Source organism: Condylostylus longicornis, unplaced genomic scaffold, assembly GCF_029603195.1.
Source record: "Condylostylus longicornis isolate FDR11 unplaced genomic scaffold, ASM2960319v2 ptg000080l, whole genome shotgun sequence".
NCBI lineage: Eukaryota > Metazoa > Arthropoda > Insecta > Diptera > Dolichopodidae > Condylostylus > Condylostylus longicornis.
The window spans coordinates 2,243,638-2,268,374 of NW_026578048.1; the positions used below are offsets into that span (position 1 = coordinate 2,243,638).

General features: G+C 23.8%; 1 protein-coding gene across 3 annotated transcripts in view; it reads left to right on the top strand.

Moving 5' to 3' along the window:
• LOC129612979 (uncharacterized) overlaps positions 1–24,102 on the top strand; it is a 54,531-nt gene extending 30,429 nt beyond the window's left edge. For 2 of the 3 annotated variants that reach the window (XM_055526844.1, XM_055526845.1), the window contains exons 2-9: positions 18,582–18,706; positions 19,078–21,401; positions 21,479–21,727; positions 22,179–22,691; positions 22,749–22,865; positions 22,939–23,104; positions 23,466–23,650; positions 23,767–24,102. In XM_055526844.1, coding sequence (XP_055382819.1) covers positions 19,140–21,401; positions 21,479–21,727; positions 22,179–22,691; positions 22,749–22,865; positions 22,939–23,104; positions 23,466–23,650; positions 23,767–23,862 — 3,588 coding nt within the window. In that variant the 5' untranslated portion in view covers positions 18,582–18,706; positions 19,078–19,139 and the 3' untranslated portion in view covers positions 23,863–24,102. Of the gene's footprint in view, positions 1–8,800; positions 8,933–18,581; positions 18,707–19,077; positions 21,402–21,478; positions 21,728–22,178; positions 22,692–22,748; positions 22,866–22,938; positions 23,105–23,465; positions 23,651–23,766 lie in introns of those variants that run through there. The other variant, XM_055526846.1, reaches the window with a different exon arrangement.
• Positions 24,103–24,737: the final 635 nt, after the last annotated feature.

A 24,737-nucleotide genomic window follows, 5' to 3' on the forward strand; every position in this document is an offset into this window, starting at 1 on the left:
ATATTGAAACTATTTCGAACTACTATTAAAAATTTTGCACAAAATAATTCAAAAATATTTCATTTGCGGGCTATAGATCATTTTAACTTAATACAGGATAAAAATTATAAATACCCATATGAGTATATATTGTACCCATGGTACAAAAATGGGTATTATATCACTCTATATATTATGGTATATATAAATACCCATTTTTTGGTATGTATAAATTTTTTCTTTTTTGTGAACTTGTAAATGCAATGTAAATAACTGGTACTCTTTTCTTATTGAGCGTATCGATTTTATACCAATTAAAATCGATACGCTCATCAAGAAAAACAGTATGCTTACGATATCACCACTGAGTATATTTATATCGTAATTGTACACCCAACCTTAAAGCAAAAAAATATTAAAAAGAAAATTTAACTTGTTCTGCAAACTCAAAATTAGAAATTTTATTCTTTATTAAATTTGAAACTTAATCTTTTAAACCGCTTTTGATTGATTGGAATTATAATTTCAAAGTATTTTCAACTATGTTTTAATTAAATTTTTTTGAATTATCTTTAAATGGAGATATTTATTAATTCATTAAGACGATTTTAATGGAACACAAGCTGTTACAAAAAAAAAATTCATTTTTGAAAAAGCCTTAAATTGATTTAAGACTTTTTGGTTTTATAATATCCACACAATTAAATGGTGTACAATCATTTTGCATATTTTACACTCAAATTATATTCATCCAATAGGACAACAATAATTTTCGATTGTATGCATGTATAAGTATAGATATCAATTAGTATATTAATTTGTTAATCAATTTAGAAAATTTTGAACTGAAATGAACTTAATTAAATAATTTGAAATTAAGATAAGTCCGACGAAAAAATTATAAATAAATTTTTATAAAGCCTATTATGACGTATACATATATAGTTAAAATTTGTATTTGGGTAGTTACCAACATAAGTACATACATATTTCAATTTATTTTTCGAATATTTTTTCTGATAAAAAAATGAAATGCTTAGCCAGTAGTTTTCCATTATTCAATTATTGTTTGATTTGAAATCCACTTTAGAATTTATTGAGTTTTTGTTTCATAATCTCCTCACACTTAAAAATTTTATCGTTAGAGGAAGTTATGACTGTTTTAAATTTTGGTTAACTAAACAAAATTTTTCTTAGAAATTAATTTAATTAAAATTTTTATGCATTTGCTAATTTAAAAGAAAAAGTATTCAGGAAATGCATAAAAAATAGAAGAAAACATATTTAAAAATTAATGAAAACACAAGCAGATGAATAAATTGAGATACGTTGATTTATTTTAATTAATTAACCCAATTTTTGCTTTAGTTTTATTTTTAGAAATTTGTTTGGCAAAATATGAGAAAGACTATTGCCATTAGTCATTTGCCACACTACTAATTTTTTTCCTTATTGTAAATGCTATGCAATCAAATAAAAAAAAATGAAGACTAACTTGAGGTCTGGCACAAAAGACATTGACTAACACTGGCATTTTAGGCTCCGAAATAGATTTTCTAAACGATATTTTGTCAAAACTTCAAAAAATATTAAATCTGACTCTTTGGGATTATCGTGGAAATGTCTAAAAAAACTTATTGTTCTTCACATTACATGTTTTCTTAGGGGAATGCACAAAAAATATTTAATTCTCTTCTATTTTTTTTCAATTTCGAATTGTATTTCTCGTTCTCTCGTACGACCATTTAACTTATTATTTTTAATAATATAATGTAAACATATGCCTATATAATTTTATTGAATTTTCTCTTTTACAACAATTATCGAATGTAATTTTTTTTGTTATGTGTACGTAATATAGCGTGATTTTTTCCATTTAATTTTTTTTTTAAATAACATCATAAAACTGTATTTTATTTAAAAGAAAATCTTAATAAAATGTATAAACTTATTGTTATTTAAATCACAGTTATCATAAGTTTATTATTGTAGAAAATTTCTTTGTTAATATTTGAAATTTACGCAAAATCAAAAACGTACAAATTCTTAATATTAAATATAAAAATAATATTTATAACAATATAATCTCATTACAGATTCGTATATGTACGTACAAATATTAACGTATGTATGTACATAACGTATGTTTTTAAAAGCAGAAATGATATATTAAAACGTTATCGCATATGTGCTACGTGTGGTTGTAAGAAATTGCAATGTAAATGTTGCGTATGGCATTATTTTTTTACGTTATGTAAATTATTATGTATATTGCGTAGCTACGATTATATTTAATTGACATGTTGCATATATGTACGCCTATCGTGATAACATAATGTCTAAAAAAAGTGAATATTTTAACGTGAACAAAAGCCAAATATGCAAAACTGATGATTCAATCAAATTTTGATTTGTCAAACTTAAAATTTATTTTCACAGAATTTGAATTAATTTGTAAACATTGTGTACACACATACGTAAACATAAATATTTCAAACACAAATATTATAAATCAGACTTTATGATGATTCGTAAAATGTCAAATCTGACAATGAAACTAAAGTTTTGAAATAACATGATAGATCGGACTATAAAAAAATTTAATAAAAAATATATACATACATACATAATATTTAATTGTCTTTCAATGAAATACCGTATATTTTATATTGGTTGATTAGAATTATATTGTAAAAATGCACTTTAAAATTCTAATTGAAATAAAAATGACAATAATTTAAATTTTTATTTACAAAATTTACGAACATTTTGTTTGCATTATACCTACATATGTACATACATATTTTTTTCTTTCATTTGTTCGGCTTGTTGTCAACCATTAATATTATTTACATACATAATTTAAAAAAAAAAAAACATTTTATAATATTGTTAAAGTTGCATTTCTATATAAAGCTCTTTTCTTCAATTGCATTTAAAATTTTTTATACGATAACAATACGTTAAAAGACTCTCAACTATTAAGCTATCATTTAATGTATAAAATTGAATTATGTATGTACATATTGTATGTATATATACGAGTATAATACAATAGATTTGGAAATTATTTCAATTAAAATTTTGATTTAAATTTAAATATTAAATTAAAATAGCATATGTAAAGAGATCGCTTGATCTCTTTTATCAAATAAAAAAAATACGAAAACACAGCGGAAATTAATTAAATCTATTTTACCAGATAACAAAGAAATTATTGAAAAAAAAAAAAACCAAATGTATTTTGATTGTATATGTGTATGTATTTTATTTCAATAAATAATGTCATTAAAATTTTGAAGATGTCATGATTAAAATGTCAATGAATATGAAGTATAAGTTAAAATATGGCTTGAATAGAAAGTTTAAATATTTACCACTGTAATAATGTAAATGTAACGCAGTATTTTAAAAGTCCACAATCATTGAAATGAAGAAATGAATTTAATAAATTATTTTAGGACTTTAAATTTTTATGAAACATGAAATTTTAAAATTATGAAAGAATTCAATTTTGCAGTATTTCAAAAAAACAACTAGTTTCTAGCACATTTACAAAAAAAAAATTTGGTAAAAATATGCTCAGTCGTTTCAGTTAAAATTTCTCTGCCTTTCTTTTAATAATAGAACTTACATAGACAATTTTTAAAATTTGATGGTGACCAGTAATTTTTTTCAATTTTGCAAAGCCATAGACAATTGTAAAGATTTTAAATCTATAAATTAATCGTATTCTTGAATCGCTTGTTTTGAACTTTACTATTCTTTTTCTTCTATATTATATAAGAAATTAGAGGAAATAATAAATATCTATAATTATATTATTTCATTAAAATAAAATTTTAGTTCAGGTTGTACATTTCGAATTTGACAAAATTTTCATTTATGAAAGCTTCGTCGAAACTAATAGCTCTCTAGATCTTTTAAAAAAGCAAGAATACGAGTATTAGAGTAATAGTTTTCATGTCCAAAAAAAAAGTATTTTTAAGTTTTAACTAATATAATTTATTAACAATCTAATTCTATTTTGAAAGCATTAATATTATATAACACATTTTTTGTAATATTATGGCTTCGAGATTTATCCTAAAGGTATGCAATTATATAAGGATTTCAATTTTCCTTTAATTTTTTTAATTGATGAATATAAGGTTTTAGGTACATATAATATCTAAAGTGAAACGGGTAAATGTTATATTTTATTACCTTTGAGTTTGACCGATTGTGCTATTAGGAAGATCTGACTTTATAATGCATTTGCTTATTTTTAATTTCAGTAAGAAAATTTTAAATTATTAAAAATCTTAGTTATGCTTAAGTAAAGCAACTAAAATAATTTATAACTTTTTTTTTGTTATATTCAAAGAATATATTTTAAGAACAGTTTTTATTTCTATATAAAATAACTTGAACAAGTTTGTTAACGTGTACAATATATATAATACTATAATGTATGCACATATACTGCATTTGTTCTACATATTAAATCTATTCTTTTGTTATACTATTTTCTTTTATATTTTACTTATAATGCATTAAATTTTATAGAGAACAGTTATTGTGAAAGAAATAAGAAATATTCATTATAACTGTAATAATAAAAATATGATTTTCTTTTTTTCTTTTCATTTTTATGAAAACGAACTGTTATATTGTTGTTTGTTTGTTATTTGCTATTTTGTTTTTTGCATTTTTTTTTCAAATTTTTAAGTTACATTTCCTCTGTCGATCCTTTGATCCAAAAAAAAATACTTCCTGTTTATTGTTAACGTATATAGAGTCTCTGTTACGTTAATATCAGAAAAAAACTTTCATTTTTGTATTCCTACGTATGTATGTATGAATGTATTCATATAGTAAGTGTATAAAGTTCTTTTATATTATGAATATTTATAGAAATTATGTGAAACTCGAAAATTTTCATAAAATAATATAAGAAAATTTAACAAATATTTTATTATAAAATAATATTTACACTAGCAAAACTCCCGCCGGCGTTGCTGATGGTATTGTGAAATAAAATGAAAATACATATTTATATTTCAATTCTTTTCATAGACAATTCTTTTTATCACAACATTTTTGTACTCTCGCACTTAAAATGTATAGGCATAAATATAAATAATTACATGTAACATAGCTATGTTATGACGATAACCTTGTAAAAGTAACCATTGATAATAAGAAATTCATTGAAAATATAGTAACCGTTCGAACCAAGAATTATAAATAGCTTGTTAAAATTAAGGTCTAGAGATATTTTTATTCAAATGGTTTTTATCCTTCTTAAAGCGCGTGATCGAAAGCATTTGCTTATGCTCCAATTGAATAGGTTGCATATGTTCTCTTTTTTTGCTAGTTCATTGAACTAGAATTATTTTCTGTTGTTTTTTTTTAATTTATTACATTTATTTGAGCAGATACATGTACGTCAATTTGTATTGGGTTTCTTTTAGACAGCAATTAAAGTATAATGAAATTTCTAAATTGTAATTATGTTGACATTCATTTACATATTCATTCAAGATTAATTCTCTTCAAATATTACAAAATCAATTTCCTACATTCAACTGTCGAATGGTAATATTTCTATTATTACAATTAACATAATTTAATCCTATAAAATTAACAAATCTTTAAATCTTATGATTTAAGAAACATTAATTATTAGTATAAAAAATGTTCTAAGAGTCTCGACTAAATCAGTGTATTCTTCTATGTGTAATAATACTTTGATTTATTGTGCACATAAAAAAGATATAGACACGTGGCTGAATTAATTTTGAAAAACGATATAGTGTATATTGTATAGCTAAATATGGGTTATGTATTTATTCATGTCCATTACGTTTTTTTTTTCTAGATATAACAGGTATAAGAAAAAAATTTAATGTAGTAAGCACATAACTGGCCGCAATGTATATTGCCTAGTTTAGTGAAAACTTTATAGAAGATTATGGAAATGCTTTTGAAGCATTTCTTTTCAATTTTAAGGACACTAGTAAACTTATAGTTAACATTTCTTGAAAAATAAAAATTACGATCTACGAACTCTTAGTAGAGTTTCGTTCGGTGACATTCGAATTAATTGAAAACTTCGCCAGTTAGTTTCGGTTTTTCGTAACAACCAGTACTTAAAAGTTTTTTTAATTATTAGCCGTAATAAAATTCTTGTAATGTTGCCAATGGTAAACAAATTATCATTTATACTTATATGGATAAAAAAGAAAATTATACAATAATCTGTCAAAGATTGTGAAAGTTTAAGTTTCTAATATTAGAATACAAAATGTAATCTGTTTCACACGTTTTGTTTACTTTTTTTTTCATCTGTTTGTTTTCTAATTAAAATCATAGCATTCACTTATAACGTTAAAAGGCATGAATATAATTATTTAATAAGTGATTATCGAACTTAAGTTCTTTATTAGATTAAAATGCAACTGAAAAAGTTACCTGTAAATTACGTTGTATTTCGTTTGATGAAATAAATAAATCGTAATTGAAATTGTCAACGTACTTTTAAATTGAATTTTTTCAAAAAAAATTTTGTGTGCTGACTTAAATACATTAAATAATGTTGGTTCTTTGTTCTGTTATGTGTGATAAAAATCGTTGAAATTTCTTGACTTCTTGTGGTAGCTGCCATACAACTTTAATAGTAGTTTAGCCATCTCTTAGGAAATATTGAAAACAACAGTACTGAACATAGTCTGTCCCATATGGCATATTTACTCGCAAACAATATAACAAATTCGTACGGATATCACAGATTTGACACGGTCAACTCAATTTTTTGCCGTGTTTTTTTACTTTAAACTTTATATACGTCACAGTTCTTTGAAATTGGTGGAAATCAACATTTTTGTTTGCGTGTATAGTATTTTCTCATTATTTCTATATTGTGTAAAATTTCTGTTGTGCGGACGACCGAATTGAATAGAAATTCAGTTGAGGAGTTTTAAGGAAAGCTATCAGATATATTGTATGACATTTACGAAATTTAAATGACAAATGCCAAAAAAAGTAATGTACATATGTACATGCTATGTATTTCTTTTATTAAATTTTGAAAAAATTAAATTGTCAAGCAAAGAACAGAAAAAAGAGAAAAAAAATCTTAAATATTGTAAAAATAAAATGTGTGTATTTTTAGAAATACTATTTTTTACTAGTTCTCTATAAGTATATCTATATAATATAAAATATAGAGTATTGACATGTGTGGCTCTACTTTATATATGAAAACGTTATGAATTTTCTTTGTTCGTTTTATACAGAAAATTGTAGTAATGGCAATCTCACTTAATACTTTAAGTAGCATATGTATATGTATATGCGTATGATATTGTAGTATCTAGTATACATTGAAAATTTTTGTTGTCCAAAATAATATTTGTATCAAATTTGGAAATTTCAAGAATTGATTGCGACAACTTAATGATACCTGTACAAAAACACAGTTTCAAAATTCATTAATGAGTACTACAGAAGATATGGCAGAGATTTATTTTAAATATCGTTTTTTTTAATACTATGAATACCTGTATATACACATATATATATATATATGTTATTAAACAGTTATTATGTATTTGATTTAGATGCAATGAACGGACAAATGACGCAGATATGAATTTCCCTAAATCTACTTAGATTTAGCAAGAATTTTGAGCAATGTGTCTTTAATACGTTATGTATGTATGGACTTCTTTTATGTGTTTCATCTAACTTTATATAATTGAATAATCTATTTTTTACAAAATATCTTTAAATGATAAAAGATTGCAAATAAAAATACTATATTTTTATGTATAAAGTATTATACAAGAAGATTCTGTTTATCGATTTTCTTATATGATAACAACAAATAGAAAATGATAATCGGAAGTATAAATACTTGTAATAAGGTAGCAAACAATGAAATTCATATTGTTACACTTGTACCATAAACACATCACTATTTTGATTGATCGTATTGTTAACAATAAGGGCTGCATTGTCATTGTACTGATATTTCATATGTTCTGTTAAAAAAGTTCAATAGAAAAGATCTGGCTGTCTCTGGAAAATTTTGAAATTTTAATTTTTAATTTAGTTTACTGAGAGAGCCATATAATAAGTGTGATAATATTTTGAGAAAATGGGTCTTAAGAATTGGATTGAAATCTATATTTTTTTTACATTGCTCTATCTATATTATATATACATTGCTCAGATAGACATTAATTAGGAAATTTTTACAAATATTTTATTTCTCAAATATACTTATGCATACATATGTATATGATTAAGACAATGGCGAAATACATACATACATATACATGTCTATCTATTTTTCAGGGAAATTAAGCTATAGGAAATTAGCTATAAAATCGCTCATGTGCCTAGCCCCATCTGATATTTGTTTTTACCAACACGAATTTAGTACATAAATAAAAATATAATATTATATATACATACTTATATATTGAGAATGCACATTTTTGTACTTTTATTTTACTTTTTATTTTATATTATTTACATATGTATGTATGTATGTATGACATAATACATGAACTCGTACAACATATGTTTATTCTTAGTTGTTTTTCTTTCTTTCTGATTAAAAGTTTATGTGTACAAAAATATATATGTATACAAGTATTTAATACATTATGATTGTGTATGTATGTATATATATTTATATTTTTATTAAGTTAAAAGCTTTCTTAGGCATAATATTATTTTTAAAAGAATTTAAGACGCTTTCATGTGCATACGCTGCTACTTTTATATTTTATAAATTTTAAACTTATTATTAATATTGTTCTTTTTTTTTGTTATTGTTGTTGTTTATTTTTATATTTAGAGTTCATTTATTTATTATTGTTATTATTGTCGCGATTAATTTTTTTTTTTTTTTAAAAGTAGTTTGAATGATTTTATAAATTACATTTTGGATATTATGAAGGTAAATAGATAAAAAAAAAAATTAAAAAATTCGTGAAAATTTTTAATAACAAAAAGAAATTTTTTATACCTATTTAATAAGAAAAGAAGAAATTTAAAATTCAAAGAAGTGTAACTGTAATACGAAATATTTACATATGTATGTATGTATATATGTATGATTGTAGATAAATAATAATATTAAAAATTCTGTGAATATTCAACCAAAATTTGTAAATAAAGAAAATTATTGTATATGACATATGTACATACGTACATGAATGTATGTATTTTATATATCAAAATCAAAAATAAGATTGAAGAAAAAGAAATTGTCAACAGGTTGTTTAATGTCATTTCATTAATAGTGTGGTGTATTTACTTTTCATATTTTCACCTTGTTTTATAACGAAAAATTTGTTTTTTTTTTTTGTTTTTGTTTTGCTTGTATGCACATACTGTTATGTACATTTATGTAAATGAAAAAAAAATTAATGGATTAAATTTATTAATTTAAAAAAAAAATTAAGAAACAGTTCTTGTATACTTACATTATGTAATGTTAATTGGAGTGTAAGAAGCTTTGTTTGTAAATTATGCATAGTACAGTAATATTGAATTAAAGTATGTGTATACATACATATATGTGTGTATGTGTATGTAAAATAGGAGATTATTGAAGTGAACGACACAGATCCATAGATCAAATCAAAGGAACACAAATTGAGATTTATGTGTTAAGGGATTAAATGATTTGAAAGAAAAATGCAGTAAAAAAATCTTAAAAAGTGCCAATAATTTATCATACTGAAGTATAATAAAAATACAATCACTCAATGAAAATTTTTTTTATTAATGATTAAATTAATTTATTCGATTAAAGTTATTTTAAAACAATGTCTATACATAGATCGTAATGGATTTAGGGTAAATATTTACCATAAAATACTTAGTAGATATACAAATGAATTATGTAATTGTATATGTGAGCATAAATATGGCTATTATTTAATGTCATACCTAATTTCATTATAATCAAAGTTAAATTTACCGTCTATGTGCAAAAATATGTTTTAAAAAGAAATATCTCATAGAATTTAATTAAAATTTTTGTATGTATTTTACTTCAAGAAGACGAGCGGTTTTGATTGATATCAAAAGTTATTTATAATATTAAATTTCTATTATTGTTGTGGTCAATTGATGATGCATACATAAGTACACATAAGTATGCACATTATAATCTTCATTTTAATTTTTCAATAAAATTATTTTTTTTCTTTAATTTGAATTCTTTATTTCACACGTGACAAAAATCATAAGAGTTCAATGTCTGAATTTAATAATATTTATATATGCATATACGCATGTAGTGAAGTCTTTATGTAACGGGTGTTCTATGCTTTTTTATATAGTTGTTTTTTTGTTCTGAAGACTTCCTAAAATACAATATGAAATCTCTATATGTATAACGGATAGAAATTATGCCAATTCAAATGCTTATTATATAGAAATTCTATTGTAACATATAAGTACATTTCATTGAACTCTTTAAAAATAATTCCCTATAATTTTCCATATTTCATATGAATTATTGAATTTTCATTAAGTATAATGGCGAAATCCTTTCAATCGTTTCTTTTAATGGGCTTATAGTTGTTTTTGTCTAGCACAAAATATTTTGTCAATTAATTTTTTTGTTTTTATATGTAAATGTTTTTATAGAAATGGTAGAAATACAGTTACAGAGTTACACTCTTAATCACGCTCAATATTAAAGATCGATAAGTGAAACAATTTTTATAGCTCTTATTCAAGTTTAATTGTATATACTTATAAAAAATAAAAGTTTTCGTTTAAGCATACTGTACTGAAAGTTCTACATTAAAAGTTAAATTTTAAAGCCCGTGTTAAACAGTATTCAAAAGTTTCAGCTATAAGTTCTTTACGTTAACAGTTTACGCAGTGTACAGGTTCTAAAACTTGTAATATGTTTTTAAAATTTCTAAATTTAAAAAAAAAACTTCATGCGACAGTGAAAATTCTGACATTTCTTTATTGCAAAATGAATTTGCAAACGCACTTCATTACTGCGAGATTTATAATTGCAGTGTGTGCAGCACGTCAAATTTTAATCACAAGTAAAAACTATTCTAAACTCGAATTAATGAAAATTTAACTTATATAAATTAGTCTTAGTAAATAAATTCAATATAAAATTAATTTTTATTTTTTGCTTTTATTTTAATGCACAGAATTTATTTACATAGTGAGTATAAAGTTTAATTAGAATTTCTTTTTTACTTAATTTAAATAACAGAAAAACATTATTTTTTGTTTTGTACAGTTTGGCGACAGGACGTCTAGATAGTATATAAATGACCTTGTATTGTTAATTAAATCATTTTAAGTAATTTTACTATGCGCTGTTCTTGAATGTAATGAACTTGTTCCAGATACATACGTAATATTATATATGTATAGATAAAAATAATTAATAATAAAAGAATTTTTTTTTTAAACCACTTATTTGTGATGTAAATAAAACTCTATTTTTTAAATATTTAGAGTCATAAATATACTTGTGTAGGAAATTATCGGATAAAACGAAATTTAAATATTATTTTGTAATTTTGTAATTGTAAACAAAAAGCTGAAAATATATAAGTATGTATATACAATCTCCCTTATGTACATAAATCTAAAAATAAAAAAAAAATATTTAGTTGATAATCCAATTTTGTGGAGGAGGAAATACAGAAATGTTGTATGCATTTATCGATTACATTATACTTATTAATTATTAATAGTTCATATAACTATTTCTATACGAACGATTTAATAATATAACTTTAAAAAACATTGTGGTCACTCATACAATATTTCGAATATGCGAAAATATTATATAAATTCAAGTTCTATGACATTTGTTAAATCAAAATAGTTTCTTTTGAAAGTCAAGGTATTAAATAATGACTTTTGAATTTTACATAAAAAAATATTTAATTATAGGTTTGCATGATATACAAAGCAGTTAATTTACGAGAAAATTTTATTGTTTACATGTGTATGCTATTGAATAATAATAATAAAAAAAAACTCTTTACATTTTACATAACATATTTTATTTTAATTGAATTTCTCACCTAGTTGCCGGAAAAAAGCTTAAAAGTTATAAGTAAATGAGTATAATTAGTGTACAGATTAAATTAATTATTCAACATTATTAACAATATACCAATCTATTCGATGAGCAAAAATGCAAAAGAATTCAGTTTAAAAAAAACTGTAAAAACTATTCGCCGAATTTTAATACCTGCGTGATTATATCGTGAAGTTGATGCTACAACTAGATAACTCGCAATTATTGGTTTAGAGATATTGACTTTTAAAGATTTAGCATTAATAAATAATATATCATGAAGATATCTAGTTTTTGTATTATCATTTTCAGATATTTAAGCTTAGACATTGGTCGCAGATGAAAGACCATTCGATTTTATGACGCCTAGTTTAATTATCTAAAAATATAAAATTTTCGAGTTATCTAGTTGTAGCATTAACTTCACAATATTTTACCACCACTGATTATGGTTCTATTATTATTTACTTAAAAACTACTACCATGAGTACCATGACTATTAAGGAAAAAAAAACATTTGATAAAATTTCTCAACGGGTTACAATAAAATTGACAGAATCTCACAATAATTAAATTTCAACACAATAAATAAATTAAATATTATTATTCAATTAAAATTAAATTCAATTGAACTCTTTTAGAAAAGAAAATTAATTGAAATTGGCACGATATATTAAAGTTTTTTTTTTTGTTGTAAATTATTAAAAAATTAAAAAATTTAATTAATTTGAATTATGTGAGTTTTTATATGCCTGTATGTATATTTATGTTAGTAGAGTAATTAATAAAAAATAATGATATTAATTAATTTATTATTACTAATTAATTTATACTTAATAATTATTGATATGTAAGAGACTTTGCTTACTGTAGTTCGATTTCACACAAAAATTACATGGGCCTGTATGTGTTATGCAACTACTTATAAAATTTTATAGTAAAATAATGAATTTATTTGTGTTGTTTTTTTTTTTACTACTTATCATGCAATAACATCATTTAAGATAATTTTCAATTAAGATTTAATAAGATTTTTATAATATTTTTAAATTTTGGAGATTTTCGAAAAGTACTTGAATAAATTTTTGGAGAGTTTGATGTGCTAAATATATAATAAATCGGATATAATTTTTTATGATGTCAGTTAAGCCTTTAAGGTTTTGAAAAATAATAATTCAAGTTTGTGCTATTTAATCCAACAGTGGCGACCCGACAACTTGTTTTAATAAAATTGTAATTGTATCAAACCGAAATATAATTGATGGAATTATATTTTTTAATTTTTTAATTATATAAAAAAAAATCGAAAATTTTTGCTTCATGACATTTTCGGAGACCTGTGCCTGTGAGGTATAACGCACTTAAAATTAGCTTAAAAAAAAAGTTATCAAAAATTACGAGTAGTTAGTGTTCAATGAAGTTTCATTGAACACTATAATCCTTGTTTTGATATTTTATTGAAAATGAGTAATTAAATTTTATACTTCAAGTATTAAACTAAAGAAGTCAATGTAAAATTTCCTACTTTTAAGTAGGAAGTATATACAAGTATAATACTCGTATCTTAAGGAAGTATGTGAAGTATATACAAACACTGTTATATTAATTTGTAATCATAATATAACAAATATTTCAAAACCTTTTTTATTGTAACAATTTAGTTTAATCAAAATAATTATAAACAAAGAAATTCCCCTTAAATTTAAAATGACTTAAGTTAGCGCTTTATTGTTAAACTCTCATGATAACATATTTTGGGTGAATCGCATTATTCAGTTAACTTGCGTATTGCAAATACTGTAATTTTCTACAAAAAAAAACATTATACACAATTTATTGTTATATAAAAATATTAATTTTAAATTCATTTAATTGAATAAAAAAAATATAATTTTAATTTAAAATATCTTAAATTTTGGTGAGAATATACTTTAAAAGTACATTAACCAAAATAAAATATGTTTTACCGAAATGAACCAAATTTTATACTAAAATATAAAAGTTTCTTTATAATTCGATAAAAAATTAAAAATAAATGTTAATGTTAAGGTACAATATGAAATTATCATTTTACATAAGTGCTCCCATCTGAAAATATCAAATAAATTGTTTTTTAAACGTTTCATAATTAATAAAATGGTTTTAGGAATTTCTTTTTTTAAATCTTTGGTTACATACATATATACGTGTACGTGTTATGCCTATTTTTGTATTCATATATACATAGTTGTATCCTTTATAAATTATTTATATAAGTTTGAATACAAAAATTTAAATGTATTCCTTCATTTTATTATAGGTTCTTTTTTACAAGTTTTTTAAATAAAACTACATAAATACTATATATACATAAAAGTACGCATATAGCGTATGTAATGTGTATGTTATGCGGATATAAAATGTTTACTTATCCAAAGGTAATACCTACCAGATAAAGTTCTTTTTTCCATATTGTTTTTTTTTATTGTTTTGTGGATAATATACCGGAAAATTTCATTTAATGAAACTTTTAATATTTTCTATTTTTAGAAAAGTATAGAGCATTTTTTTTATAATAATAAAAAAAAAATTATCTTATAAAATTGAAAAACAGCACAAGGAACAAAAGAACTGGAATTAGGGTCACTTTACATTCATGTATTCTTATTTTCGGATTCCGTAACGTATTCAAGTTTTCATCTTTCATATCCTTCATATTTTCAAGTTTTATGTAATTTTTTTTCATTTATTGCTTAAAAAATACTTTGAAAATTGGGAATTTTTTTATTAAATTTTATCGTTCTCTTTTAAGGTCAACAAATTTTATAAGTTATGAAAAATTTGACATTTGGTTCTCTTGTAAGGTATTTGTATTATTAATAATTGAGTTCGTGTTTTTATTTTTCATTAAGTATGTAACATTGATATTTACATAAATTAGGAAGTTTTTAATAATCAATTTTATTTATATGTTATAGAATTTTCTTTATATAATGTCAAAATCCAAATGCACATTTACTCACTATATTTGAAAACCAAAATCAAAACGGCGGGCGCTTTTCGTTGTTAACTTGGAACAACAGCAGAACGGCAAAAATTTACTGCATACAATATTTTGCATATTCATACATTGAAACAGGTGATGTCAAAAATAAAACCATCGGTTTTATAAAACATAAATTCTGCGGCGATAATTTCACTTGATTCTGACCAGTACCATTTAAATAATATGTGTGTTCTATATGAATTCTGACATTTCGCCGCCGAAAATCCCTATTGTTTTTAACTTGAGAGAATAAAACTAAGAACTGACAACTTTTATAAGTAAATATGTTCAAACTGATTTTAACCAGACACTTTAATGATCATAATCTGGAATTATATTAATATAAATTTTGTTTTTGAATATTAATAAAATTAGTTACTATAATTATTCAAAAACAAAATCATATACAAATCATATAAAATTTAAATTCAATAAATCAAAAAAATATTACTTTAAATGAACTTCACAATTTCTTTCGAATGAATAAACTTATAACTTTTGACACTAAATACAAAATGGTCTTTTCTGAAATGGTTTGATATAAAATACACAGTTTTTTTTGTGACTCTTTCCTAAAATATGAAATTTCTAAAATTCCTAAGAGACGAATGATTTGACATAAATTACTTTTGCAATCGATTGATATTTTAGAGTTTTTCAGTTTTAACACTTTTTTCCATATATTCCATAACTCTTTATCCATTCAACCTTAAAATGGGGAGATTATTATTAAAAAATCCTATTTATACATATATAATACACATCTGTTTCCATTATAAACTTTTTTCTGTTTTTTATAAAAAAAAAAACTAAAAATATGTTATTTAAAAATTGAACAAAAACTTTAAAAAAAAAGTTAATTGGTAGAGGTAAATGGTTTGCCAATTAAAATCCTTGTCGGTGTTTTTTGTATCCTCTTTTCTTTTTATTATCTTTTAATATTTTATTGTTAGAATTTTTTTTCTTGGATGGGTTCTCTTTGATTATGACATTAAAATTTAGTCTCAGAAAAATATAAAATGGTATGCATGAATTGTAAGATATGATAAAGTTTTATACATTTTCTTTTTCCCTTAACATTTTCCTCCTTAAAAGTAGAACATTTTATATTCTAGAAGAGTGTGGCATATTGTATATTTATTTAATAATATTTTAGTATATAGTTTGTATGTCAATGTAAATATATTATTGTATATGCTTAGATATTGAATAGATAGATAATGAAATTGAAAATTTTTTGTTTTGCCCTTGAAATTTAATATTTATCTTTATTCCTGCATAGATACGTGCATAAAATACATTTATATGTATACTATTTATTTATTTTTTTTATTTGAATTTTTAGCAGATTTCCAAAAGAATTAAAAAAAATACTTATATAATCCCTTAAATTTCATTGTTTCAGTCCTTGTTCCAACCGGTGCTGTTTACAAAATAAAATTTTCAAATCTCAATGGGAAACTCTTTTTTGTGTTTCTTTATAAATACAAACAAATTTTGTCAATATTTGACGCCTTAGTTTTTTTCGAAAATTCCAGGAATATTTCCGATTTTTTATTGAGAGTTGCTTGTTGTATTTATATAACCTACATTTAGTAGGAGAATGTCTTTATTTATACTACAATAAAATTCTTAAAATTATTAAAATTGTCAAAAAAGAAGACTATTATCTGAAACTTTGTGTCTTTTTAAATTTGAATAGTAAGAATTTAATTAAATTGAATTCAAAAAATTAATATATTCAATTCTAATTCTAGTTACACTACAAAGATTTTCGTTGACTCACTTTTAAAACTGAAATAAAAGATGTCGAAAAATATTTTGATACCGTATTTGACAGATATTTCAAAAGTAAACAATGTTTTTTTTTGTTGACATTTAATAAAATGAGTCGATGTATGTAATTGATATGTCATCATATTTAGGCCTAAAGAGATTGATATTTCTACCAAATAAGCGCGATATTAAATGATATACATATCATTTATGACCTCCAATAAATGATATATGACATTTTGAAGAATTTTGAAATTTATTTGTCAAATTCGTGAAATGAAAATTTTTAGTCTAAAATTTAAAATATACAAATCTTTTGTAAATTTTCAATAAATTATAATTTTTACAAAAAGTTCCGTTGAAATCATATACATACATATATGTAATATAAATTTTCACATACATACGGGTATGTTAAATGCAAAACGAGTATACATATGTTATGCAAGGATATTAAAAACAACAGGAAGAATATAATATGAATACCCATAACATTTTCTTCGTGATTTTTTTTGGTTTACAAACATATGAATTGTATGTATGTATATGCATAGTATTGCACATATTCTTCATATATATGACTACATTCATAATGTATCTACGTAGATAGCAAGTATTATGTATTTACGTAGATGTTCATATAAATAGCTGTCAAAATGTAAAGAAAACGGAAATGAAATTGCATTGATTCCTTGTACATGAGGCTGTTATGTTTTTATTTGATTTGACTAAAATTGGAATAAAGTTGGAAAACAAAAAGAATATGAAGAGATAGTCAAGGACATTTTTTATTTTTTCTGTTTAAAAATTTAATTGTTCTGATTTTGAAATTCTGAATGAGTTAACATATTAATGTCTCTCTGATAAGGTTCTTTATTTAAAAATTAAATTAAGGAATTAAATGTAAAAATGAGTTGGTGGAATTCATATCGATGATTATTTTAGAAAAAGTCTGCCCATTAGGCTCATTTATTCGTCTATTTACCAAAATTCGAGATAAAAGAGTAAAATTTCACAAGTACAGCTCACCAGAGTTCTAAAAAGTCAAACTTTTGGCAGCTGAATTCTCCAAATGAATATAAATTAAGCCGTTTTGTTATTACACCAATAATTAATTGCATGACGCGCCGATCTAACCGGGCTTTTGTAGAATCTATTCAAATCCTCGATTTCTATGCTTGATATCTCATTAGAGCACAATTTTTTCCTATAATTTTCAGTAAAGTGAGATGGTAGTAGATAATATCTTCTCATCGAAAATTAGGATAATATTGTGAACTGTGGAACATTTATTATTGGTCTAAAAAGTGGTACATATAAATATATGTACATACATGTATTTTTAAAATTTTTATATTTATTCCTTGTTACAAATGTTTCTCCTAAATATATGCAATATTTGATAATAAGTAAAAGTGTGGGTTTTGCAATCATCCTATCAAATTTAAATGTTCTAATATACAAGCCATTGGGTCTTGTAATAAAAATTTTTTTTTGATTCGTTCCCATTTTAAGATTTGTGATTATGTTTTGATTTACTTTGCTATGGTGAAGTTTTCTTTGCAGTTTCTCAACTTTAGTATTAATTTGTAGTTCAAATTGTTGAAGATTCGGAAAATAACTTCAAATTGACTACAGCTTTCTTTTTAAAAATTTCTTTAAAGCAAACCTAATTTGACTTAAAAAAATCAAAGTTTTATTGATTAATTATTTATTTTTATTTTTCAGTATATTCACAGCTTTAATTTACTTTGTCACGTATGGCAGGAACAGTGCTTATAAATACTTTTGGTGATATTATTTCGCCAACATCAATTGTAGAGTCGAATCTTTACTACGATCTTAATTTTGAGGTAAATTTTAGAATATTAATATTAATTTGTTCTTCCTTTTATTTATTTTTTTAAAATGTCCAAATTTAAAAACCAAATATAATCTGAAGAAGCCAAATATAATAATATACATACATAGATAGATATGTATATTCAAATGTGGAAAATATTTAAAAAAGAGATTAAAATTTTTGGTTTACGTAATAAACATGTTGACATTTTTACGAATTACTTAAAGACGTTTCGAATTGTCTTTTGTAGTGACACTACATTTACTTGAACAACACCTAAAACTCTTTAAATTTCTTCTTTGTAATAAATCACAATATACACACATATATACATACATATATAGCTATTATATATTTTAATAGAACCACTTTTTTTTTCAGATATTAATGACAGCCGCATATGTAAATAAACTTAGGCGTCAATTCAGTCGCGATTTATCGGAATGGATAACAATCGGTCCAATAAGTATAAATCGGTTGAAAACACTGTTAAGTGTAACGACAATCTTGCATTTAATAATTTTCAAACAACATCTTTATCAACAGCAACAACAACAGCAAATACAACAGCGCCAACAACGGCGATATCAATTAACAACAATAATGATGATGATGACGATAATTTTACGGGAACTAAAATATTACCAAATAATAGATTCGAAAGCAATATAAATAATTATAGGTCAAATTTATCATCAGAAATCGAACAAAATCGATTAATCGGTTCGAAAAATGATTTGTTTACAATATCACCATTGACAAAATCAAATTCAAATAATCGAATTCAAAAACAGATATATTTGAACACGTCTACCAATATAACTGTAAATGATGATGTTGATTTTAGTGACGATGTAAATAAAATTGGTGTTAGTGAATTAAATACACCAATGGTGCAACATAAAACAATAACATTAGATGATAATAAAATAAGTTTTGATGAAAACGTTGACGAATCATCAAAATTATTATTAAAATGTAATCATAGGAAATCCAGTGAAATAATAAAAGGACAATATAATGATTATATTAATCAAACATTTTCGGATCATAGTCGAAGACAAAGTGTTCAAAAACAAAGTGATGATGATGATGATAATGAAATTAATGACTTATCATCAACAAATTTATCAAATTTACCTCAACTACAACAGCATCAACAACAATCAAATTTCGATAAAACTAAAGTAGTTATATCAAGTTCAAATACAACTTTAAAAAGTATTGTTAAAATACCATCTACACATAGTTTCGTTAATGAAAAATTGCAATGTGATAAATTAGCGAAACAAGATCAGAGACAATTGGAGTCAGATGATTGCATAACAATAGAAAAAAAACAAAGTCGTTTAAGTCTTTATTATCCAGATATCATTAACAATCGATATTCGATTGAAAATAATGATTTATTATCGGAAAAAAATATAGAAAAATCGCCCGTAATAACAAATAGTATAATAACCACACCAGATAGACCAGTCTTACATGTCCAATTTGTTGGTGACCAATTTTCAACAACGCTATGTTGTAATTGCATTTGCAACTGTGAAAATAACACCAAGTGTAATCAACGTTTTAATAATTGTAAAAATTTTAGTAATAGTTGTAATAACTGTACTAATTGTAACAGCAATAATAACACTGCTAGTCATCACCATCATCACCAACAACATAATCTTCAAGAAAATTGTAATGATAATTGTTCTACAAATTCAGGAGAAACATCTTCACAATCATCATCGTCATCTTCATCGTCATCATCTTCCTCATCGACATCAGAAGATGATGAAGGTAGTTCTTTAGGTCAATACTCAGAGCCAAGAGCACCAGATGGTGGCTGGGGTTGGGTTGTTGTATTTGCATCATTTATGGTTAATTTAATTGCTGATGGTATAACATTTAGTTTTGGTGTAATTTATGTCGAATTTTTAAATTACTTTGGGGAGAGTAGAGGTAAAACAGCATGGATTGGTAGCTTGTTTATGGCAATACCGTTATTGTCTGGACCAATTGCATCATTCCTAACAGATCGCTATGGTTGCAGAGCATGCACAATAGCTGGTTCTATACTATCATGCATAGGTTTTGTAATATCAGCTGTCAGCGATTCAGTTGAACTTTTATTTTTAACATTTGGTGTTATAGCTGGATTCGGTTTAAGTTTATGTTACGTATCAGCGGTTGTTATAGTTGCATATTATTTTGAGAAAAAACGTTCATTTGCTACTGGTTTGTCAGTATGTGGCAGTGGTATAGGTACGTTTATTTTCGCTCCTTTTATACAAGTTTTAATAGAAGAATATGGCTGGCGTGGAGCAACTTTAATATTAGCTGGGTGCTTTCTTAATATGACTGTTTGTGGTTTGTTAATGAAGGATTTAGAATGGACAAAACACAAAGCGAAATTAAAAGCGAAGCAACGTAAATCGAAAGTAAAGAAAAAAGTAAGGCTTTCGGCCGATTCATTTTCATTTAGTAATAGCACAAATACTGCTGGAACATCTAGTTTAAATCAACAGCACGTGTATTCAAATTCTAATTATGGTTGTGGTGGTTGTTATAGTGGCGTAGGTATTAATTCTGGTAATAATAGCAATGGGGGAGGTTGTGGTTATGAAAATATTAATTTTAATGAAAATTGTGATGATCCAAGATTATTCAGCTCGTTGGTTACCCTTCCAACATTCATACGTAACGGGGAAAAAGTAAGTAATGCAGTTTTCTTTATCTGTGGTATCTATTTATTCTACTTGGAAAATAATAATAATATTAATCCTTTTAGGTACCTCCAGAAGTTTTGGAACTTCTTAATTCACATAAAAATATTCATCAAATATTGCAAAAATATCCAAATTTAAATCAGTCACGTAGTTTTAGTGAACCGTATGCGGATAACAAAATAGTTTTGCAGAAAAATAAAAATTTGAATGTCGACTGTGAAGACGAAATTATGAAAAGTGATGATTTTTGCACGAATTCGAACTGTCTAAATGAAAATACTTTTAAATGCAATTCAGTTCATGAGCAACGTGTAAGTATTTTGAGTCAAACTTTACAAATTCCATATATATTTTAAGTATACTATAGTATATATAAAACTTCGATTTCTATCGTTAATGTAGATTTTATTTGGTTTTAAAAATTTCAAAAAATGCTGAAATATTATTTCCCGTGAAATATTTAAAACATTTACTTCTATTCAAAATTTACTTATCTACTGTGTTGTGTTTACTTATCATGTTTGTAGAATTGTTCGCCGAAATTTTTAGAACTTTACAAGGTGTAATAAGAAAGAGGTGTGTAATAATAGTAATGAAAGCAATTATAAACGGTGTAAGAAAAGTAACAATGCAAAGAAACATCTTGCAAATTAATTTAATTAGTTTTTTATACTAAGCTAAATATGATACTATTATTTTATATTAGTATTTTAAATGTTTGAATAGTAATTAAATTAAATTACAACCTTCTTATAATTACAGCGTAATCCCGATAATGGAATTCATCATCATCATCATCACAATCATCATCATAATAACCAAAATCATCATCACCATCATCATCACCACCACCATCATCATCATCACAATCCTAATCATCAACATCAACCACCTTCAGCAGCATATTTGAAAGACTTACGTTTACATAGGCATTCATTAACTTATCGCGGTGCTATGCTAAATATAAATCGATATAGGTTACGGGCATCGTCATGTCCAGATATATACCGCAATTCAATGACAACAATAGCCGAAGAAAAAAATCAATGGTACCAAGGAATTGACGAATTTAAAAATTTGTTACGCGATATATTAGATTTTTCATACTTTGCCGATATTAAATTTTTATTTTTTGCGATGTCAAACTTTTTACTTTACACATGGTATGATGTACCGTATGTTTATATTGCTGATAATGCTATTGATATGGGAATACCAGAAACAGATGCTTCAATGTTAATATCTTTAATTGGTATTGTTAATATGTTTGGTGAGGTATGTTAGTGTTTTTAACTTTATTAATAGTTTTATTGATTAGAAACCTATTTTTAGATATTTCTTGGTTGGGTTGGTGATTTGAAAGGTATTAATGCTAGCGTTGTATATGCTGTTTGTATGGGATTTTGTGGAGCAATTACTGCATTAGTACCACTTTTGACCACATATACCGTAAGTGTTATACAAATCACTTTCAAATTGAATATTCATTATATTTCGTTATATTTTTTTTTACTTTTTCAAGTGGTTGTGTGTTATATCTGGAGCATTTGGTTTATTTATTGCAGCAAATTATGCTTTAACCAGTATTATATTAGTAGAAATAATTACAATTGATAAATTTACAAATGCATATGGTTTATTATTATTAGTACAAGGAATTGCAAATTTAGTTGGTCCGCCGCTAGCTGGTGAGTTAAATTACAAAGTATACTTTATAATTATAATACAGTGCATAATATGGTAATGCTATTTATAATGTGTAAGAATATCGTTGGGTAAGATTTTTCGTATATAAGATAATACAATTTGAATGTTGGCAATTCATATTGAATTGTTCTATATATTATTTTAGGAATATGCTCAAATTATTCGATTTGACTTTCAAGAGTTTAATTAACCCTAAAATTTTGTTTTTCCTAAATTTTCAAATATATTAACTTTATTTAGTCCGTTTTTGAAAAATATATAGCTCGCATATTTTTGCGTTCTTTCTCTTATTAAATTATTTAACTTAAATGCAAATGTTAATTTAATATATAAAAATTTTAGGTTGGTTTTGCGATGTTACTGGAAGTTATGACTTATCATTTTATTTTGCTGGATTTTTTATTGTAATTTCTGGAGCAATACTTTTAGTTGTACCATTCATGGAAAAATACCGTAAATATCGTAATTCAAAAAGACAAGTTTTAACAAATACCGAATCACCTAGATTCCCGAAAATTGGTTGTAACGTAAGTTTTATTTTTAATAAAATAAAATAAAATATTATCATTGGATAAAAACTAAATCAAATTTATTACATTTGTATTATGTGCATTTAAATTTTCATTTTTAATTTAAATTTTAGAATTCTAAAGAAAAATGTAACGGGACTAAGATTTTGGAGAACTGTTATGAAAAGAAGTCCGTTGGTTTAAATGCATCCGAAAAACATAGTGTGTAATTAATTGGAATTAATTTTAGAAAAAAAATTAAATATATATTTGCGTAAAAATCTATGTTTACTTATATATGCAATATGTATATATTCGCATAACATGTTGATAAAACAATAAAACATAAAAAATAAATAAATATGTTTTTTCGCAATAGAAAAATATTTTTAAAATGCAAATAAATAAAAAAAATGTTCAAAATGAATTCTTTAAAAATTTACACAATAAATATATTACGTTTTTGCATATTTCTAATATTAATTGAAACAAAATATATATGTATATTTATTACATAATATACATGTAAGTATAGTATATGTATATAACTTTTATAATGATTTTATTATTAATAAAATATAAATAAAATAACATAATATGTATGTTATTTTATTTGATATATATCTACATATATATGTATTCTTTCTATAATAACATATATTATACACTCGTATTTGAATAATTCTTTTGCTATACAATGTTAAGTAAATTTATAATTTACTACGGAGCATTAAAAAAGTGATATTAAATTACGTTGTTTAAATTTGTAAATACTTTTTAATGATTAAGAAAAAAAAAATTATATATTAAATAATATTATATAAATGTACGTATTATATACCTTAAAGTTTTCTTATTGAAAAGCAAAATAATAATAAAAACAAAAAAACAAATTATAATAATACTTTCATTATAAAATAAATTTAATAATGTAAAATTAGTAAAATGAAACACAATCGTCTTTTAAGTTATTTACAAAAAAATATATTACAATATAAAAACTACCTAAAATTAATAAGTAAAATATAATTTTAATATCATTAGCACCATTACTATACAATTTGTATAGTATATTATATAATGAATAATTATTATTATAAGTGAA